General features: G+C 36.0%; 1 protein-coding gene across 2 annotated transcripts; it reads left to right on the top strand.

The window, feature by feature from the left end:
• The first annotated feature begins 306 nt into the window (after positions 1 to 306).
• Positions 307 to 21,063, top strand: LOC114182280 (HSP20-like chaperones superfamily protein). 2 transcript variants are annotated; one of them, XM_028069114.2, is made up of 6 exons: positions 308 to 568; positions 881 to 1,064; positions 2,366 to 2,522; positions 20,113 to 20,141; positions 20,232 to 20,277; positions 20,742 to 21,063. In XM_028069114.2, exons 1-6 carry the CDS (start codon positions 564 to 566, stop codon positions 20,771 to 20,773), a joined length of 453 nt encoding a protein of 150 aa, XP_027924915.1. In that variant the 5' UTR covers positions 308 to 563; the 3' UTR covers positions 20,774 to 21,063. The 2 variants fall into 2 exon arrangements, with proteins under 2 accessions (XP_027924916.1, XP_027924915.1); XM_028069115.2 differs by lacking the exon at positions 2,366 to 2,522 and having other exon boundaries at positions 307 to 568.
• The last annotated feature ends 1,421 nt before the right edge of the window (positions 21,064 to 22,484 follow it).

Raw genomic sequence — 22,484 nt, 5'->3', positions numbered from 1 at the left:
AAAAGACATAAGTATGGACTAGATTGAATCAAATAGACATATATGAAGACTAATTTAAAAACAAGATAATGACATTTGATAGTTATATTGACATGTCATATTATATAGTCACATGAGACTAAGGACCTGACACATTGTAACAAATTTTAAAAAAGTATTACAAAATTAAAAAAAATTAAATTTAAAAAAAATCATATAGTTAACATATGACAGTCGGATAATAAGCTAAAAAAACAATTAATTAAAATACTTTTTTTTCGAAAGACGCAATTAAAACTTATTTTGGAACGGGACCAAATTAAAACCCACCAAAGTCGACAACATCCAAATAATTAACCTAGTCCATAAAAGGCAAATATCTACTGGAAATGAGTGAAAAAATGACGCTGGTAAGGAATATTTGTAGGTTGTAGGTTGAGAATCCTTTGACAAGGAAGGTGAGATCAAAGAATCAACAACGAAGTTTCTGGTTGTCTTGAAGTCATTATATTATCGTAATCATACCAACATTTCTTTCTCTTCTGGAGACTCTTCCTTTCGCATTCGTCTTTCTCACTCAACAAATGAGGTTTTTTCTTTGCTTCTTTTTCTGTTCTCATTTCATTGTTTGACTTACTAGTAATTTTCTAAAGCTTTTTCTGATATCTGCTGCGACACGAAATGAGAAAACTTCATCACTTGTAAGATAACTTAATTTTACCAGTACCCCATTTCTATATTGCCTTTGCCGCTTCTGTTTCACATCTTTTGCGGCAAAAACATTGTAATACAGTTGATCCATTTGGTTGTAACTTGTAACAGGTTAATATTCTGAGCAATTTACCCATTTATTTGTAATGTTGTTGAAAAGTTGTGTCTTTTTTTCTTTTTGTGAGATTAGTCGCCATCCTGAAGTTTTGTGGGCTCAACGTTCTGATAAGATTTACCTTACTGTTGCTCTGCCTGATGCCAAGGATGTTTCTGTGAAGTGTGAGCCTCAGGGTTTGTTTAGTTTCTCTGCTTCGGGCACTCAAGATGAATCCTACAGCTTTAGCTTAGAACTTTATGGATCTATTGAACCTGAGGTGAGGGAGATTATGGTTGTTTTATTAAATTCTTCACATTAGAAAAATGCCACACTGTTATTTGATTCTGTCCATACTTTGTGTGAAGTCGTGTTTTGTGGCTATGTAAGGATAACGGTGATTGTAGTGACGAGTATGATGATTTTTGAAGGATTTGGGATTTGGGGCTGGCTATATGTTTTCTAATTACAATTCTTTTGTACTTTCTTTTGAATTTGATATCTCCTTTTCTTTTTCTCCATCAAATACCGTTCAGCTTTTGATATTAATTTAACCTCTTGGGCCGAAAGTAGTTGTGCCCTTCTTAGCTTTTGGGATTGTTGGACATATTATCGTTTGAAATTGATGCTGTGCTGGAAAAAATATTTGATGAAATGATTCCTTTTAATCATGTTATGTTAAAACTGTTCCAACCTTTGGGTTTGGGGTTTCCCTATTGTCTAATCCCACATTGAGCTGTACAAAATCTCTATGGTAATTTGGTGGACAATGGTCATTTGTGGTTAAGGCATTATGGAAAGCTTGTAAATCCTGAATACTATTCCTTATGTATTTTTGTGTATGTGTGTCTGAAATTTGAATATTTCTGCAGCATTAATGCATGCAGCTCATGTTGTAGTACACTTTTCAGTTAACATAGTTATGTACAGGATCAGAGATGTTAAACTATTGCCGTTTCTCCACCTAATAACTTAAGCATTTAACCTTGATACATAGGAAGAATTATTTGCATCTGAAGTGTGGGCAACTTATTCTTTTGAGAAGTGTCCGTTCTTTGTCATTGATTCACTGTTATGATTTCACTATACTCAAATATCATCCAAAATTTGGTCGATGGTTCCAACTAAAACCAATCATTGCCACCTCGTTCCCAATCATCTCCTACATCACATTGTTGCTATTCTTGTTTCTTTTACCTGCTGTTTCTTAAGAGTTTAGTGCCTGTAGCTCTGATCCCCATTGTCTTTTCTTTTGTTGAGTCTTTATCACTCTCAAGAAAAATTGTTATGATATATGTAACAGCTTGTGGAATTTTTTTTCATATGCATATATGAAGCATGCAATGCTTTTATGTTTACATTAATAGCGTTTTCTTTTAAGATTCTATTGAAGTTGAATGAATATGAAACTACTCAAATATTATGCTAAAAGTTAGAGATCTGGTGGTGAAATAAATTTCTCAAGAGAATCTTACTCAATACTTTTTGTTTTTGCCTCTTATTTTGTTCTTTTCCATGTCAAACATTTTAAAAGAAAAGTTTTGGTGGTCATATACTTAAATTTTTCATTATGGTGTGTAGGGTTGTAAAACTAAATCTAGCTTAAGAAACATACTATGCTCAATTCAGAAAGGAGAAAAAGGTTGGTGGAAGAGGCTATTGAAGTCTGAAGAGAAACCTGCTCCGTACTTGAAGGTTGATTGGAATAGATGGTGTGATGAAGATGAAGAGTCAACTTGTAAGCTTCTATAAATCATAACTATTAAATATAGTGAAACTAGGTTTGAGTTAATCTTCCTTGTGTAGAAAATACACATAGGGGTTGTATTTATAATAAAGAAAATGTGGGCTGAGCTCAAAATATATACTGTTAAGAATAAATAAAATAGGATTTGAGATTAATCTCCCTTATGTATAAACCACACATAGGGTAATCTATATATGATAGAGAGAGAAACAATTAAAAAGAGTAACTAAAAATATATAAAGTAAATAGAAGATATTGTTTGATATTGTGATTAACAATATCTAACAATATCTTAATAATATCATACAATATCTAAATAATATCTAACACTCCCCCTCAAGCTGGAGCATACAAATCGTATGTGCCAAGCCTGTTACAAATATAATCAATTCTAGGTCCCTGTAAAGATTTAGTAAAAATATCTGCTAACTGATGAGTTAACAAACTCAATTTTGATGTCTCCAGACATGATCTTTTCCCAAATGAAATGAATCAATCTCAATGTGTTTGGTCCTATCATGAAAGACATGATTAGAGCTAATATGAAGAGCAGCCTTATTGTCACACACAAGTGTCAGTTAAATAACATCTCCAAATTGTAACTCTCTAAGGAATTGCTTGAGCCAAACAAGTTCACAGGCAGCTGAGGCCATAGTTCTATATTCTACTTCTGCACTGGATCTTGCTACAACACTCTATTTCTTACTTTTCCACGAGATCAAGTTACCACCAATGGAGATACAATACCCAGATGTAGATCTTCTATCAAAAGGAGATTCTGCCCAATCAACATCTGAGTAGCAAACAACTCTTGTACGGTTATTAGAACCATATAACAATCCTTTTCCAGGGGATCTTTTAATATACTTCAAAATACGAATGACTGCATTCCAATGATCTTCACATGGGGAATTAAGAAATTGGCTTACCGCACTGACTGCAAAGGAAATGTCAGGACGAGTAACGGTAAGATAATTCAATTTCCCAACCAATCTTCTATACTATTCAGGATCAGATATAGGCTCCCTCTAATTTGGTAGAAGTTTAGTATTGGGATCCATGGGTATATCAACAAACTTTGAACTCACCAACCCTATTTCCTCTAGAATATCCATGACATACTTTCTCTAAGATATAACAATACCATCATTGGACTGTGCTACCTCAATACTCAAGAAATATCTGAGTTTGCCAAGATCTTTGGTGTGAAAATGGTGATAGAGATGTTTCAACTGAAAGATGCCATGGTTGTTACTCAAAGTAAGAATGATGTCATCAACATATACTATCAAGTAAACACATCCAGCACTCGAGAGTTGATAAAAGACAGAATGATCTGCTTCACATCGAGTCATACCAAATTGCTGAACAACATTGCTAAACTTTCCAAACGAGGCCGTAGGAGATTGTTTTAGGCCTTATAGGGATTTGTGAAGACGACATACCATCCCAGAAAACCCCCCTGAGCAACAAACCCAGGAGGTTGCTCCATATAGATTTCTTCTTGCAAAGCATTTTGAACATCCAGTTGATAAAGAGACCATTGTTGAAGAGCAGTCATGACGATAAATAAACGAACAAAAGCCATCTTTGCCGGGGGAAAATGTATCTCCATAATCCAACCCAAAAATTTAAGTATAACCTTTGGCCAAAAGACGAGCTTTGAGGCGATCAATAGTACCATCAGGTCCAACTTTGATAGCAAACACCCACCGACAACCAACAACAAATTTCCGAGACGGTAACGAGACCAGTTCCCAAGTTCCATTGTTTTGAAGAGCACTTAGTTCATCTGTCATGGCCTGACGCCAACCAGGATGGGCTAAAGCTTCACAGACAGTTTTTGGAATGGTCACAAAAGGAGAGAAAAGACATGTATAAAAAGGTAATGACAATCGATGATAACTCAAAGCAATATAATGGGGAGAGGGATTATGGGTAGAACGCATACCTTTTCGGAGGGCAATGGGAAGGTCAGACTCAGGTGTCAGAGCTGGAGGAGACAAAGTAGTTGGCACTTGAGTGGAGTCACATGGTGGTGGTTGTGATCGATTTCGGCGACTATAAACCTGAATAGGTGGTGGAGGAGAAGCTGACTGTGGAGCAGGAATCGATGGTGAAGAAGACAATAAGGGAGTCACAAACAATAGGAACATTAAAGGTACTGGGAGAGTTGTCAGGATTGGATGGTGTCAGAGGTGAAGTTTGACTCTTAAAATAAAGAGAGAACTCATCAAAGGTGACATCTACAGATACAAAATAATGGTTAAGGAAAGGAAAAAAACATTTGTATCCTTTTTGTGATCTTGTAAACCCTAAGAAAATACACTTATGTGATCTAGAAGAAAACTTGTCAAGACCAGGACTGAAATTATGAACAAAACATGTAGACTCGAAAACTCTTAGAGGCAAGGGATGAAGATGTTCATGAGGGAATAAAATGGAATGAGGTATGTTATTTTTTAAAATCAAAGAAGGCATGCGATTAATGAGATAACAGACAGTAAGATTAACATCACGTCAAAAATGTTCAGGAACCTCTCCACGAATTAAAAGAGTGCGAGTTGTTTCAATAAGATGTCTATTTTTACGTTCAGCTACACCATTTTGTTGAGGGGTATAAGCACAAGAAGTTTGATGCAGAATATCGTGAGAAGTCATAAATTGTTTAAAAGAATGAGAAAGATATTCACGACCATTATCACTGTGCAAAATTCTAATAGAAACAACGAACTGAGTTTTAATTTCATTAAAAAAAGATTGAAAGATATAAAATAATTTTGGACGATGTTTCATTAAAAATAACCAAGTACATATGAAATAATTATCAATGAAAGTAACAAAGTATTGAAAACCTAAAGTAGACTTAATGCGACTAGGACTCCAAATGTCAGAGTGAACCAAGGCAAAAGGGGACGAAGCATCACGTGTGACACTACGAGGAAAGGAAGTACGACAATGCTTGCCTAATTGACACGACTCACACCAAGCGAGATAACTTGGACAAGGCAGACAAGCTGCTATAACTTTGCAAGGCTTGGATGACCTAACTGAGCATGAAGAAGAGAGGGAGACTCCATAACTGCACTAACGTGTGTAGAGGGACGGAGATGAGAAAGACCATGAGACTCACATCTTGTGCCAATCACTTGTTTCGAACTCCGGTCCTGTAAACACACAAAATTGTTGGTAAAAGAAACAATATACTCAAGAGAATGAGTTAGACGACTGATGGACAACATGTTAAAAGGAGACCCAGGGACATAAAGAACATTATCAATGGTTAAAGAAGGGAAAAGTTTAACAGTGCCAACACCATGAGATGAGACTCTTGAACCATCAGCCAATGTAACAGAAGGTAAAGGATTATGAGAGGATAAAGAAGAAAACAAAGATTTGTTACCAGTAATATGATCAATGGCTCTTGAATAAAAAACCCAAGGACCAGGAGAAGAAGATCGAGTCAGACCAACAAAAGATGTACCTGTGTGAGTGACAAATGCAGTGGAACTAGAAGACTGTTGATCCTTATACCATTTGAGAAATTTGTTGAACATAGTAGGTGTATCGGATGAAACAGAAGGAGGATCCCCAATAGACGAAGGTGGGGAAAGGTTGGTCTGAGTAGTTGCAGCAGAGCGAGGAGGACGACCATGCAATGCATAACACCTATCAATCTTGTGACCTGGCTTGCCATAATGTTCACACTTATGTAATGCATAACACTTGTCAATCTTGTGACCGAGCTTGCCACAATGCTCACACTTAGGACGCCCTTTCCCTGTTTGCGAGGGCGAGTGAGATGCCAACGCAGAAGAATCATCAACAGAAGCAGGTGTATCAGTGTTGGGTTGTTTTGGTACACGCAAAAGAGTAGAGCAGGTTGAAGTCAAGGTGGGGACAACTGGGGAACCCAAAATTTGATCACGAATATGTGAATATTTATCAGCAAGCTTGTATAATGCTCCGAGCATTAAAAACTTTTAGCGTTGCTCGATTTCTGTGGCAGGGTCGGGGGAAGGGGGTAATAACTCATTGAACTCATGAAAAAGAGCATGAATTTTGTCCATATAATCAGTCATAGAGTCTTGATGTTTAGAGGAAATAAGATCTGCAAATTTAGAACAAACACCATAGAGACGTTGAGTATCATTGGTGTATAATAACTTGGCATGCTCCCATATTTGAGCACATGTTTCGTAGGAACGAAAAAGTTGCTTTAACAAAGGATCAAGAGTACCCTTGAGATCCACACATAATTGAGCATCAATGGTTTCCCAACGGTCTTCCTAAACAAGAGTGAGAGTAGGTGCTTTCGGAGTAAGATGATCAAGATACTTCTAACTCTGAAGCTATAATCGGACGTCTAATGACCATGTGGCATAATTAGGGCCAATTAACTTGTCAATGAATAAGTGTACATTAACATAGTTAGTGTAGATGGACGGGTCAAACAGACCAGAAGAGATTTTAGAACTGGAAGAGGCAGCGGAAGACGCCATGGAGGAAGGGAAGAGAGAAAAAAACTGTAAAATACCAAAGAGGTCGCTTGGCCAGGGCAATCAGAACCGTGTGGTCGCCGGTTGGAACTAACACTCCGGCGGTGACGGCGACAAACAATGTTTGAGATTAATCTCCCTTGTGTATAAATCACACATAGGGTAATCTATTTATAATAGAGAGAGGTACAATTAAAAAGAGTAACTGAAAATAAATAGAGTAAATAGAAGATATTGTTTGATATTGTGATTAACAATATCTTAATAATATCAAACAATATCTAAACAATATCTATGACATACGGAAAACAATAATAATAGAAGCTAAAAATAAGATAGAGATAAGATATTAATGATATCTTAACACTCCCCCTCAAGCAGGTGCATACAAATCGTATGTATCAAGCTTGTTACAAATATAACAAATTCTTGGTCCCTGTAAAGACTTAGTGAAAACATTTGCTAATTGATAACTTAAGTTAAAAAGCTCAGTCTTGATGTCTCCAGACCAGTGTTATTGAATTTCGGCCATGGCAGCGCCATGGCGGAAACCGGTAGCGGTTTCCCGGCCTGCCGCCACAATAAGGCGGAGGCGAATCGGATTTCCCGTGGCGGTCCATGGCGGCCGCTTTAGACATGGCGGGTGGCGGTGGCGGAACGGTCATGGCGTAAAAATCGGGTTTTTAAAAGGAAAAAGCAAGGAACTTGAACAGAAAGAGAAGAAATGGTAGATGGAAGTGCAGCAGCGGCGGCGCGGGAGAATGTGGAAGAAAGGAGGGCGTGGAAAGTGAGAGAAAGAAGGATACACTGATCCCTAATTGCATTGAGGCTTTAAAAAAATGGGCCAGGCCCATTAAAGCTTTATTTAATTAATCTTACCTACTTTTTCACTCTTCTTTTCTTTTTTATCCTAAATTTTTTACCCTGAGTTACTGCAACAGTAAAATTTTCTTAACTTAAAACACATTCTTTTACCCAAACTTACTACAGAAGTAAATCTTCTTTTAACCTTTTCCTTCTCAACATTACTTTCTAACATCTAAGTATTAACTCTTGTAACTGTCAGCCACCATTGTCAGCCGCTGTTGTCCCCATTGCCGGCCGCTGCCACCACCAAACACCGCCAACAGCTGCTGCCACTGGCCACTGCCAATTCTTTTTCTTTTTTCAATATTTTTTTCTACTTCTCTATTTTCACTATAATTATTTTGCAAAAAAAAAACATACTAATTTTTCAACAAAAATAATTGTCAATGATCATAATACTTCAATATCATTATTTTTGTATTAAAATTATATGTGGGGTATTATATTTTCTTTACCGCATTATTTCCGCCATAACCCGTTATAACGTCCGTTATAACTTTATAAAGGTTTTTGGGATCACCGATATAATCCGTTATCCGATATCAATAACACTGCTCCAGACACAATCTTTTCTTGAATGAAATGACAGTCAATCTCAATGTGTTTAGTCCTCTCATGAAAGACAAGATTAGAACTGATATGAAGGGCAACTTGATTGTCACGTATAAGTGTCATTTAATTAACGTCTCCAAACTATAACCCCTTAAGCAATTGCTTAAGCCAAACAAGCTCACAAGTGGCTAAAGTCTTGACTCCATATTCTATTTCTGCACTAGATCTTGCCACAACACTTTGTTTCTTGCTTTTCCAAGAGATCAAGTTACCTCCAATTGAGACACACTATCCGGATGTAGACCTTCTATCAGTAGGAGATCCTGCCCAATCAACATTTGAATAACAAACAACTTTTGTATGGTTATTAAAAACCATATAACAACTTTTTTCTAGGAGATTCGTTAATGTACTTTAATATACAAATAACTGCATTCCAATGATCTTCACACGGAGAATTAAGAAATTGGCTTACCTCACTGACTGCAAAGGAAATGTCAGGACGAGTAATTGTAAGATAATTCAATATCCCAACTAATCTTCTATACTGTTGGGGATCTGACATAGGCTCCCCCTGATTCGGTAGAAGTTTAATATTGGGATCTATGAGTGTGTCAATAGATTTGGAATTCATCAACCTAGTTTCTTCCAAAATATCCAATGTATACTTCCTTTGAGAAATAACAATATCGTATTTGTTGGACTGTGCCACCTCAATACTTAAGAAATATCTGAGTTTTCCAAGATCTTTGTTCTGAAAATGATCATAAAGATGTCGTTTCATCTGAGAGATGCCATGGTTATCACTGTCGGTAAGAACGATGTGTCATCAACATACACTATCAAGTAGACACATCCAACACCTGAATGACGATAAAAGACTGAATGATCTGCCTCACATCGAGTCATACTAAATTGTTGAACAACATTGCTAAATTTTGCAAACCGGGCCCTTGGCAACTGTTTTAGGACATATAACGATTTGCGAAGACGACATACCAACTTAGAAGACTCCCCCTAAGCAACAAATCCATGAGGTTGCTCCATATAAATCTCTTCTTGCAAATCGCCATTGAGGAATGTGTCTTTAACGTCTAGTTGATAAAGAGGTCATTGTTGAAGAGCCTCCATTGCAATAAATAAACGAACACAAGCCATCTTCGCCACAGGAGAAAAATTATCACCATAGTCCAACTTAAAGATTTGGGTATAACTTTTGGCCACCGGACGTGCTTTGAGACAATCAATAGTACCATTAGGTCCAACTTTAATAGCAAAAATCCACCTGCAACCAACAACAAATTTCTTAGATAGTAATGGGACAAGCTCCCAAGTTTCACTATTATAAAGAACACTCAGTTCATCAAGCATGGCCTCATGCCAACCAGGATGGGTTAAGACACCACGAACAAATTTTGGAATGGTCACAGAAGAAATAGACAAAAGATAAGTATAAAAAGGTGAAGACAATCTATGGTAATTTAAAACAATATAATGAGGAGAGGGATTACATGTAGAACAAATACCTTTTCTGAGGGCAATTGGAAGGTCACTTGGTGGAAGGGGAGACTCAATTGTTGGATCCGGAGGAGACACATTCGTTGGCACTTGAGGTGAGTCACTTGATGGTTGTTGAGGACGATGGCGACGACTATAAACTTGAAGTGATGGTGGAGCAGAAACTAACGGTGTACAAGGCACACCTAGAAGATCACAAATCATAGGAATATTGACTATATTAGATGGAGACTCAGTGGAATGAGAAGAACTTTTAAAGTAAATGGAAGACTTATTGAAGGTGACATTTGTAGAAACAAAATAGCGGTTAAGAGAAGGAGAAAAACACTTATATCCTTTTTGTGATATTATAAACCCTAAAAAGACACATTTGTCTGATCGAGGAGAAAATTTATCTAGACTAGAACTAAAATTGTGCACAAAACATGTAGACCAGAAAACCTTGAAAGGTAAGGGATGAAGAGGTTCATGAGGAAATAAAATGGAATGATGTATTTTATAATTTAAAACCGAAGAATGCATGCGATTAATAAGATAACAATAAGAACAACGTCACCCCAAAAAGATTGAGGAACCTCGCCATGAATTAAAAGTGTGCAAGCGGTGTCAATAAGATGTCTATTTTTGTGTTCAGCCACCCCATTTATTGACGTGTATTTGGACAAGAAGTTTGATGCAGAATGCCACGCGAAGCCATAAATTGTTTAAAAGAATTAGAAAGCTATTTACGACCATCATGACTTTGCATAAATTTTAATAGGAACACCAAATTGAGTTTGAATTTCATTAAAAAAAGATTGGAAGATATGAAATAATTCAGAACGATTATTCATTAAAAATAACCAAGTACACCGTTAATAATTATTAATAAATGTAACAAAGTATTGAAAACCTAGATTAGACCAGTGTTATTGATATCGGATAACGGATTATATCGGTGACCCCAAAAACCTTTATAAAGTTATAACGAAAGTTATAACGGGTTATGGCGGAAATAATACGGTAAAGAAAATATAATACCTCACATATAATTTTAATACAAAAATAATGATATTGAAGTATTATGATCATTGGCAATTATTTTTGTTGAAAAATTGGTATGTTTTTTTTTTGCAAAATAATTATAGTGAAAATAGAGAAGTAGAAAAAAATATTTAGAAAAGAAAAAGAATTGGCGGTGGCCAGTGGCGGCAGCTGTTGGCGGTGTTTGGTGGTGGCAGCGGCGGGCAATGGGGACAGCAGCGGCTGGCAATGGTGGCTGATAGTTACAAGAGTTAATACTTAGATGTTAGAAAGTAATGTTGAGAAGGAAAAGGTTAAAAGAAGATTTACTTCTGTAGTAAGTTTGGGTAAAAGAATGTGTTTTAAGTTAAGAGAATTTTACTGCTGCAGTAACTCAAGGTAAAAAATTTAGGGTAAAAAAAGAAAAGAAGAGTGAAAGAGTAGGTAAGATTAATAAATAAAGTTTTAGTGGGTCTGGCCCATTTTTTTAAAGCCTCAAAACCTCAATGCAATTAGGGTTCAGTATCCTTCTTTCTCTCACTTTCTCCCACGCCCTCCTTTCTTCCACATTCTCCCGCGCCGCCACTGTTGCACTTCCATCTGCCATTTCTTCTCTTTCTGTTCAAGTTCATTGCTTTTTCCTTTTTTCAACCCGATTTTTACGCCATGACCGTTCCGCCACCGCCACCCGCCATGTCTAAAGCGGCCGCCATGGACCGCCACAAGAAATCCGATTCGCCTCCGCCTTATTGTGGCGGCAGGCCGGGAAACCGCTACCGGTTTCCGCCATGGTGCCGCCATGGCCGAAATTCAATAACACTGGATTAGACGTAACACGACTAGGTCCTCAAATGTTAGAGTGAACTAAAGCAAAAAGGGGACGAAGCACCGTGTGCGAAACTACGATTATGCTTGCCTAATTGACACGACTCACACACCAACATGGACAACTTGGATAAGCTAGGAACAAGCTGCTGCAACTTAGTAAGACTAGGATGACCTAACTGAGCATGAAGAAGAAGAGGTGGAGACTCCATAATTATGCCAACATGAGAAGAAGGGCGAAGATTGTAAAAACCATGGGACTCAATCTGGTGTCCATCACCTATTTCGAACTTTGGTCCTATAAACAAACAAAAGTTTGGGTAAAGGAAAGAACTCAATCAAGATAACATCTTAGACGACTTACGGATGATAAGTTAAAAGGAGACCTATGGATCAAAAAGAAAAAAAGATTGACAATCCCAACACCATGAGCTAAAACACGAGATCCATTAGTCATTGTAACAGAGGGTAAATTATCCGGAGAGGACAAAGAGGAAAACAAAGAATTTTTACTAGTAATGTGATAGGTGGCTCCTGAGTCGAACACCCAAGGACCAATAGGTGAAGATTGATTCAGACCAGCAAAAGTTGTACCTGTGTGAGCAACAAAAGTCATGGAACTAGAAAGCTTACGATCCTCACTCCATTTGCGAAATTCATTGATGATAGCAGATTTGTCGGTGGCAGAAACAAATGAAGGAGGATTCGTAGTAGATGGTTGTAACGGAGGATCAATGTGAGCAACAACATCAGATAGAGGAGGACAACCATGTAAGACATAACAACAATCAATTTTGTGGCCGAACTTGCCATAGTGATTACACTTGTGATGCCCTTTTTCTGGCTTGCGTGAGTGGTGGCAATCATCATGTTGAGACCAAAGCAGAGGAATTATTGGCAGTGACATGTGGATCAGTGGAAGGTTGACAAGGCACACACAAAAGAGTGGAACAAGTAGAGGTAAAATTGGGTATAATAGGAGAATCCAAAATCTGATTACGGACATGAGAATATTTTTCAGCAAGTTCGTGTAAAATCACAACAATGAAGAACCTTGACTGTTGCTCGATTTCTTTAGCAGGATTAAAGGCAGCAGGTAATACTTCATTAAATTCATGGAAAAGAACATTCACCTTACCCAAATAATCTGCCACAGGGTCCTGAGTACGAGGAGCAACAACATTAAGTAGGTTGTGACAAACACCATATAGACATTGAGTGTCATTGGTGTACAATAATTTGACCTGTTCCAAGACTTCGTAAAATGTGTCGTTTGTTGTTACAAAGTTTCGAGGAGAGACTAATTTTAATTTTCACCAAAAGTTAATAGACCAAAAACATTTAACCCAATCTAAATTTAATGGCAGAACAGGTAGAAACTTTCTCTAATCCAGAAAGATATAAAAGACTAGTTGGAACAATTATTTATCTCACTATTACAAGACCCGACTTGTCCTATGTAGTTGGTGGAGTCAATTTATGCAAAAACCATGTATTGATCACTGGAATGCTGTCATTCATATTCTAAGATAAAGGGAATACCCAAATTATTGAATATTGTGATGCTGATTGGGTTGGTTCTACTAAGGGTAGACGCTATACTACAAGATATTGTGTTTTGCCTGGAGGAAATAATTGTCTTTTAGAAAAGTAAGAAGCAAAATGTTGTCGATCGATCATGTGTTGAAGCTGAGTATAGAGCAATGACATCTCTTGCTTGTAGACTTATATGGTGTTAGATTTATCATTAGATATCTTATCTCTATCTTTATCTTCACTTTATATATTATTTTTTACATGTATTTTGGGCTTAGCCCATACTTCTTTTATTATAAATATAGTGCCCTATGTGTATTTTTTACACAAGGGAGATTAATCTCAAACCTATCTTCAGTATATTTAATAAGGTATCTAGAGCCCAGGTTCGTATAGAAAAAAATTTCGTTGCCTCTGTCACTGCTCCACCGCCGCAACTCTCATTGTCGTCACCATTGTTGGAGTTCCAACCATCAACCTCACGGTTTTGATCGTCTTGGCCAGGCGACCATCGTGCTGTCAATGACGTCTTCAATGGAGTTCCCACACGTTCAGGGCTTCTCTCTAGCAGCGATTCCCTTCATTGGACTCACCTCAGTCTTGTCTTTTAGGATTTATGCTTGGTTCCTTCATTGGAGCACTGTGGATTTTTAAGGTTTCCTCTCCCTTCATGGCGTCTTCCACTGCTTCTTCCACTTCTACTGTTTCTTCTACCTTTACCTCCGCTATGTTTGACCCATTGGTCTTTTGTACCCAGGAAAATGTGCACTTGCCCATTGATAAGTTAGGTAGCAAGAATTATGTGACTTGAGCAACAAACTTAAACTTTGGCTTGAGAGTCAGGGGTATGTTGATCATCTTACTCTCAAAGGGACTGATATTGCTTCCGGTGATTTTCCCCATTGGAAGATGATTGATGCTCACTTATGCATGGTTCTCAAGAATACCATGCAATCTTCTATCAAACAAATGTTGCATGCCTATGATACATGTTATGAAGTTTGGAAACATGCCAAATTATTGTACACCAATGATACTCAACGTCTCTATGGTATTTGTCACGACCTTTTTGACGTTGCTCCTCGTACTCAGGACCCTATGGTTGATTATTTGGGTAAGATGAATGTTCTTTTTCATGAATTTAATGAAGTATTACCTCCTGCCTCTACTCTTGCAGAAGAAATTGAGCAACGATCAAACTTCTTCATGGTTTTGACTTTACATGGACTTGTTGATAAATACTCCCATGTCCGTGATCAGATTTAAGGTTCTCTTGTTATACCCAATTTCATTTCTACTTGTTCCACCCTTTTGTGTGTGCGTGTAAACCTTCCATTGATACACCTATTTTTTCCGATGATTCCTCTGCTTTGGCATCTCATCATGATGATCGTAACTACTCTCGCAAGCCAGAAAAATTGCGTCACAACTGTGACCATTGTGGCATGTTTGGCCACAAAATTGACAAGTGTTATGCATTACTTAGTCGTCCTCCTCGATCTAATGCTATTGCTCAAACTGATATTCTCTCATAGCCATCTACTTTGGATTCTCCTTCATATGCTCCTGTTGACAAATCTGCTATCATCAATGAGTTTCTAAAATGGTGTAAGGATCATAAGCCCTCTAGTTTCAATGCTTCTATTGCATGCCAAGGTACATTTTTTGCTGGTCTACTTAATCTTCATCTATTGGTCCTTGGGTGCTTGACTTAGGAGTCACTGGTCATGTTACCTTCTGTTACAATGGCTAATGGGTCTAGTGTTTTAGCTCTTGGTGTTGGGATTGTTAATCTTTTTCCTTTTTTATCCATTGATAATGTTCTTTATGTCCTTGGCCTCCTTTTAACTTATTATCCATTAGTCGTCTAACCCGTTCTTTTGATTGTGTTATTTCCTTTACCCAAACTTTTGTTTGTTTACAGGACCGTAGTTCGAGATAGGTGATTGGAACTGTGAGTTTCATGGTCTTTATCATCTCCGCCCTTCTTCACATGTTGGTACAATTATGGACTCTCCATCTCTTCTTAATGCTCAGTTAAGTCATCATGGTCTTGCCAAATTGTAGTAGCCTGTTCTTGCCATATCCAAGTTGTTAAATTTAGTGTATGATTTGTGTCAATTAGGCAATGCATAATCCTAGTTCCTTTCCTCGTAGTGTCACACACGGTGCTTTGTCTCCTTTTGCCTTAGTTCATGCTGACATTTGAGGACCTAGTCGCGTTACGTCTACTTTAGGTTTTCAATACTTTGTTACTTTTATTGATGATTATTCAAGGTGTACTTAGTTATTTTTAATGAAAAATCATTATGAATAATTTCATATATTCCAATCTTTTTTTCATGAAATTAAAATTTAGTTTGGTGTTTCTATTAGAATTTTGCATAATGATAACGACCGTGAATATTTTTCTCATTCTTTTAAACAATTTATGGTTTCTCATGACATTCTACATCAAACTTCCTGTGCGTATATATCTCAACAAAATGGAGTGGTTGAGCGCAAAATTAGACATCTTATTGAAACAACTCGCACTCTTTTAATCCATGATGAGGTTCCTCAATATTTTGTGGTGATGTAGTTCTTACTGTTTGTTATCTCATTAATCAATTGCCTTCTTCGATTTTATATAATAAAATACCTGATTCCATTTTATTTCCTCATGACCCTCTTCATCCCTTCTAAAAGTTTTTGGTCTACATGGTCTTGATAAGATGTCCCCTCGCTCACACATGTGTTTTTTTAGGGTTTACCATATCACAAAAAGGATACTAGTATTTTTCTCATTCTCTTAACCGCTATTTTGTTTCTGCAGATGTCACCTTCAATGAGTCTTTTTACTTTCGTTTATTTCTTTTGTGACTATTCCAAAGTCTGCTTGTGATGCCTTAGCCCATCTTGGTTGGTGTTTGGCCATGCTAGATGAACTAAGTGCCCTTCATAATAGTGGAACTTGGGGGTTTGTCCCATTACTGTCTGGTAGATCTGTTGTTGGTTGCAGTTGGGTCTTTGCTATTAAAGTTTGTCCTCATGGTACTATTGATTGTCTCAAAGCATGTCTTGTTGCCAAAGGTTATACACAAATATTTGGGTTGAATTATGGTGATACTTTTTCTCATGTGGCAAAGATGAGTTATGTTTGTTTGTTTGTTTATAGCCATGGTTTCTATTCAAAAGTGGCCTCTTTATCAACTGGATGTTAAAAACGTGTTTCTCAATGGAGATTTGCAAGAAGAGATTTATATGGAGCAACCTCCTGAATTTGTTTCTTAGGGGGGAGTCTAGGTTGGTACGTCGTCTTCACAAATCCTTTTATGGCCTAAACTAGTCTTTTAGCGCCTAGTTTGAAAAATTTAGCAATGTTGTTCAACAATTTGATATGACTTGGTGTAAGGCATGTCATTCAGTCTTTTATCATCACTCAAATGTTGGATGTGTCTACTTGATAGTATGTGTTGATGATATTGTTTTGAGTGACAACCATGACATCTCCTAGATTAAATAACATCTTTGTGATCATTTTCAATTCAAAAATCTTGGAAAACTCAGATCTTTCTTGGGTATTCAAGTGGCACAATCCAACAACTATGGTATTGTTATTTCTTAAAGAAAGTATGCATTAGATATTTTTTGAGGAAATTAGGATGAATTCAAAATTTGTTGACACATCCATAGATCCTAATACTAAACTTCTACCAAATCAGGGAGAGCTTATGTCAGATATGTAACAATATAGAATATTAGATGTGAAATTGAATTATCTTATAGTTACTCGTCCTGACATTTCTTTTGTTGTCATCGTGATAAGTCAATTTCTTAATTTCCCATATCAAGGTAATTGGAATGCAGTCATTTGTATACTAAAGTACATTAAAGGATCTCCTGGAAAAGGATTGTTACATGGTTCTAATAACCATACAAGAGTTTTTTGTTATTCAGATGCTGATTGGATAAGGTCTCCTTTTGATAGAAGATCTACATCTGGATATTGTGTCTCTATTGGTGGTAACTTGATCTCTTGGAAAAGCAAGAAACAAAGTTTTGTGGCAAGCTCTAAAGCAGAAGCAGAATATAGAGCTATGACCTAAGCTACTTGTGAGCTTATCTAGCTTAAGCAATTACTTAGAGAGTTACAATTTGGAGATGTTACTCAAATTACACTTATATGTGACAATCAAGTTGCTTTTCATATTAGTTCTAATCTTGTTTTTCATAAGAGGACTAAACACATTGAGATTAACTATCATTTCATTTGAGAAAAGATTGTATATAGAGACATCAAAACTGAGTTCGTTAACTCAAATAATTAGTTAGTCTCATAATTTAGGGTAGAATTGTTCAATGTATTATTATGAGAATACAATTCCTATATATAAGGCTAGAAACCTATTTTAGGAAGTATAATAATAGCACCTAGACAATCAAATCCCTATGATTCAGGGATACCATCATACACTGCAATTATAATCTGCTAAATAAGGAAATAATAAAACACAAATCATGACAGAATTAATACAAATAATAAAACAAATTCTAACAGTTAGCAGATATTTTCACTAAGTCTTGACGGGGATCGAGAATTAATTATATTTGTAACAAGCTTAGTACATACGATTTGTATGTACCAACTTGAGGGGGAGTGTTAAATATATAATTAAATATCTTATCTCTATTTTTATCTTTTAGTTTATTTGTTATTATTCTTTATGTGTATTTTAGGCTTAGCCCATACTTCCTTTACTATAAATACAATGCCCTATGTGTATTTTCTACACAAGGGAGATTAATCCCAAATTGATAGATTCAGTGGTAAGGTGTATACTAGGAAGAATAGACATTAGGAGGTAGTTATAACCTCCGGTGGTTGTAAAGGGTTTTTAGAAGACTATTATATATAGTCAGGGAGGGGTTGTGTTGGGGAAGGTAGGAAGATTGTTAATGGGAAAAAAAGGTGTTTAGGAGAGTGGGTCCTCTCGAAAGACTTGGGCTATTGTAATTGTTGTGGAAGAAGTTCATACCACATTGGTACATATGATTTGTACGTACTAGAAAGATATAGAAGACTAGTTGGAAAACTTATTTATCTCACTATTACTAAACCAGACTTGTGCTATGTAGTTGGTATTGTGAGTCAATTTATGCAAAAACCATGTATTGATCATTGGAATGGAATGTCATCATTCGTATTCTAAGATATCTCAAAATTGCTCTAGGATAAGGTTTACTTTTTGATGATAAAGGAATACTCAAATTATTGGATACTGTGATGTTGATTGGGTTTGTTCTACTATGGATAGATGTTCTATTACATGATATTGTGTTTTTCTTGGAGGAAATATTGTCTCTTGGAAAAGTAAGAAGCAAAGTGTTGTCACTCGATCATGTGTTGAAGCTGAGTATAGAATAATGGCATCTTTTGCTTATGAACTTATATGGGTAAAACAATTCTTACAAGAATTATACTTTTGTAATATTCAGCTGATGAAGATGTATTTTGATAATCAAGCTGCTCTCGACATTGCTTCCAATCCAGTGTTCCATTAGAGAAAAATTGTTGTCCAAAGATATTTGTACAGAGTTTGTTGGATCAAATGATCAACTTGTAGATGTATTAACCAAATCATTGAGAAGTCCCCGGATTGAATTTATTTGCTCCAAGTTTGGTACATATAATTTGTATGCCCTAGCTTGAGTGGGAGTTTTAGAATAAATGACCTTCAATATGGTTTATTATTATGTGTTTTGTACTTTGTTGATCTTAGTTCCTGGAAATGTCTTCTAGAATTTTCTTATGTTCATTGTATTTGATGTATCTGAAGATATTATAAATATGAAAGTCTTGAGAGGGGTTTACACACTCTCTCATATTCACGTCATCTCTCTATTATTATTTCAAGTGCAAGAGAAGTATTATAATTATAGAAATAAGGCTTAGATCCTTTTTAACTAAGAATATCTAAATTATATATGTATTATTACGAATGTTGTTGTTTTTATTCCCGAATCATATCTTTATTATTAGATGTAAAATCTCCTTTATTTATTTTATTGATTTCATTTTCTCAATATAAATGAAGTACTTTTGTGTTTCAGAAATACATGGTTTGAGCTTAATGTCTCTCTCTCTTTTTTTTTTTATATAGTTTAACAGTATTTGTATGTTGTTTTCATGTTATTGCATTATTTGTAACTAGTTGAGAGCTTAATGAAATTCTGCTTGAACAGCAGGGGAGGGTGGTTAGAATATTAGCATTTTATTTTTGTTTCGAATCTAATTATGATAGCACTGTTAGATGAGTTTGTATTAATTCTATTCAACTTGGTATATTGATAGATGTTTGAGTATAAGATCAGTATTATACATCATTCTACTCCCTTGGCCACAAGTATGATGATGACAACTTACCTATACCTCCCTCTTCTGTTTCATCAGTATTTTACATATTATACTTTTCCAGTATCTTCGTCTGGTCTTCCCCTTTCCCCAACCACCATGTTTGGGGGGAACCAGTAAGCTGTTGTGATTGGCACTACTGCTTTCAGGCATCCTGATTAACTGTTGCCTATCTCATTCACTTGTTCTTCTTTGCTGATTTACCTAGTTCTATAAAATCATTTTTTATTCTCAATTCTCAATTCACATTTCTCACCATTGTCATTATTCTTAATTCCATTTGTAGCATCCTGATTTTTTTTAAGTTGCTTGAGGATTATGATAGAATTTATTACTTTTTGTGAGTATTGCTCTAATCTGATTAAAGCTTTTGTTGGGACTTTTGCAGCTGATTTGGTGTCTGATGATGATTCTCGGGTAAAATAGTTCTTTTCACTTGCCACATGGGTTACAAAATTTAGTAACTCAGTACCTAATCTCAATCAATGGCATCTTGTTCTTTTGCAGTTTGTTGGTCAAGATGAGGGAAGCAGTGATGATGATGGAATGTTGTGTGAGTGATCCCGTTGTACCTCTAATTAAATTACAGTGATTCTTTCAATTGCTTAGTGACAATGAGATCCTTTAGATTTTAGAAAAGCTTCTCAATAAACACTTGTAGGAGAGATAAATCAACATGTATACTTCAACTTAAAGGGAAAGTAGATGACAAGATTTCTGCAGAAGTTGAAGTGCATACAACATTTTGTTTTATTAAAATGTTATGCATTATTATGAACTATGACATCTTAATTAGGCTAACCCTCCATAATTCATTTTATCTCATTCTCTTCTCTTGTGGTTACTGTTAGTGTGCCATGCATGGCACGAGCTCTATATCTCTCTATCAGTCCGTAAAATGAATGTCTATATTTCCTCAAAATTGACAATTTATTTATTGAATATTTAATTATTTGTAATTATTTTCCATATTTATTGTGCTCTACCCCTCCTGACATGAATAATTATCATTTGCAGATCTTCCAGACTTGGAAAAGGCTAGGGGATAGTAACTGTTATAGTACTGTGAAAGATATAAGAAGCATGGGAACATGGAATCACGTTGAACTATTTTCATAGGGGCAGAATCAGACTACTTTATGAGATGCACTGTGATATGATTGTGTGGCTGCCTTGTATATAGAATCTAAGTAGTGCTTTGGAACTCGATCTTTTGTTACTACTTTGAACCAATTCTGATGAGGGTTTCTTTGAAGGGAGTTCTGGTTGCATCATATAATCAATCTAACATTGTTCTGAACAACATTGTTTTAAGATTAGACAACCCTAACTTTGATTACGTGTCTTTCAAGCTTGCAACTTTTATCTCAATTAAAGGCCATTCTTCCATACTTTATTTCATTTTTATGGGATTTAACGTTTCTGAGAAGTACTAAGATGGAAATGACTCCAATCTGGGATCTTTTGATTTGATGAATTGCATATTTTAACTTCTTGACATAAAATTTTAATGAAGGCATGGGTTATGGTTTTGGTTATCAAGGTGGTAGGGTGTGGACTCATCGATATTTTCGTTTTTGGAATCGAAGTTTATTTTTTTTGGAAATTTCTTTTCACACCCTTTCCTTTCCTTATGCACTCCATAAATCTTGAAATTACTACTTTGTCCTAATAAGAAGGCTTGTGTGATAAAAATCCATCTTCATTTTAAGCTTATATGATGGTAATTAAGCAAGTTCAAGGAAAATTTCCATTAGACATCAAGATAATCAACGTTATCTAGATGTAAAGGTTCATTTCGAATACTATAAAAAAGAAGAGAAGTTTAATTTATGGAAACTAAAAGAAGAAATACAAAATGAAGCACAATAGTCGAATAGAAATGGACAAGTAAATAGTCAAAGAGAAGAAATATAACGAAATGATGGAAGACATGAAAGGGGAAGAGGAAACAAAGGGAAGCACGCCACTTGAGGGGGACTCTAAAGCTCACCAACCTAAGATAATTGGGGATGCCATGCCACATGAGCTCTAGACTCAAGGTAAGACTAGAGAATGCGCACCTTCAAAGAGCATTCTCACAAATGGTCAAGTATATGGTAATTTTACTTAAAATATTCAACCTTCACATCAGTATAGAAGAACTCCTTTTATATTTGATGATGAGGGGTCTCTTAGTAAAAAAAACAAAGCTTAAGGATGTATAAGCAAAATCACAAACTAAGTTTCTAGACGCTTGGTAAAAAAGATGGTGTCTTGAAAATGAGGCAATGCTAGCTTCCAAGCCTTCATATGTGGTGCCTTTGACCTTTTAGAATGAAGATCAACTCCAAGCTTTTCCACTCTCCAAAATGTCTCCAATTTGGCTTTAAGTCCATTTATCTTCTCCATTTCAAGTAGTGTTATTATCCTCCAAGTTGACAATAGCTTGATTTACAAAACAAATAACCAGAGTCAAAGGTCAACAAGTCAACTCAACTTAAGATAATACAGGAAAAGTCAGCATAAAGAAATGAAAAATAAAGACAAAGAAGATGGTTAGAGGCCTCCTATCTAGTAAATGCTTGTTATGATCCTTCTAGGAAGGTCTTCTAAGCTTTCATGATGACTCATGAACTCATAATCTTCCCCTTCCTAGAGAGAATGTGACTCATGATGTTATAGCTAGGGGGAAATCTAACTCATGCATTGTTATTTATTTTCCTCAATACTTGGGCAATCCCCCTAGGGTGGAGCTTGGACTTCCTTTGAGTATGAACC

Source organism: Vigna unguiculata, chromosome 4 (genome assembly GCF_037176805.1).
Source record: "Vigna unguiculata cultivar grain cowpea cultivar isolate G323 ecotype 2 chromosome 4, ASM3717680v1, whole genome shotgun sequence".
Classification (NCBI taxonomy): domain Eukaryota; kingdom Viridiplantae; phylum Streptophyta; class Magnoliopsida; order Fabales; family Fabaceae; genus Vigna; species Vigna unguiculata.
Note: the sequence above shows the minus strand (reverse complement) of the source record. Positions and strands in the feature narration are given on the sequence as shown.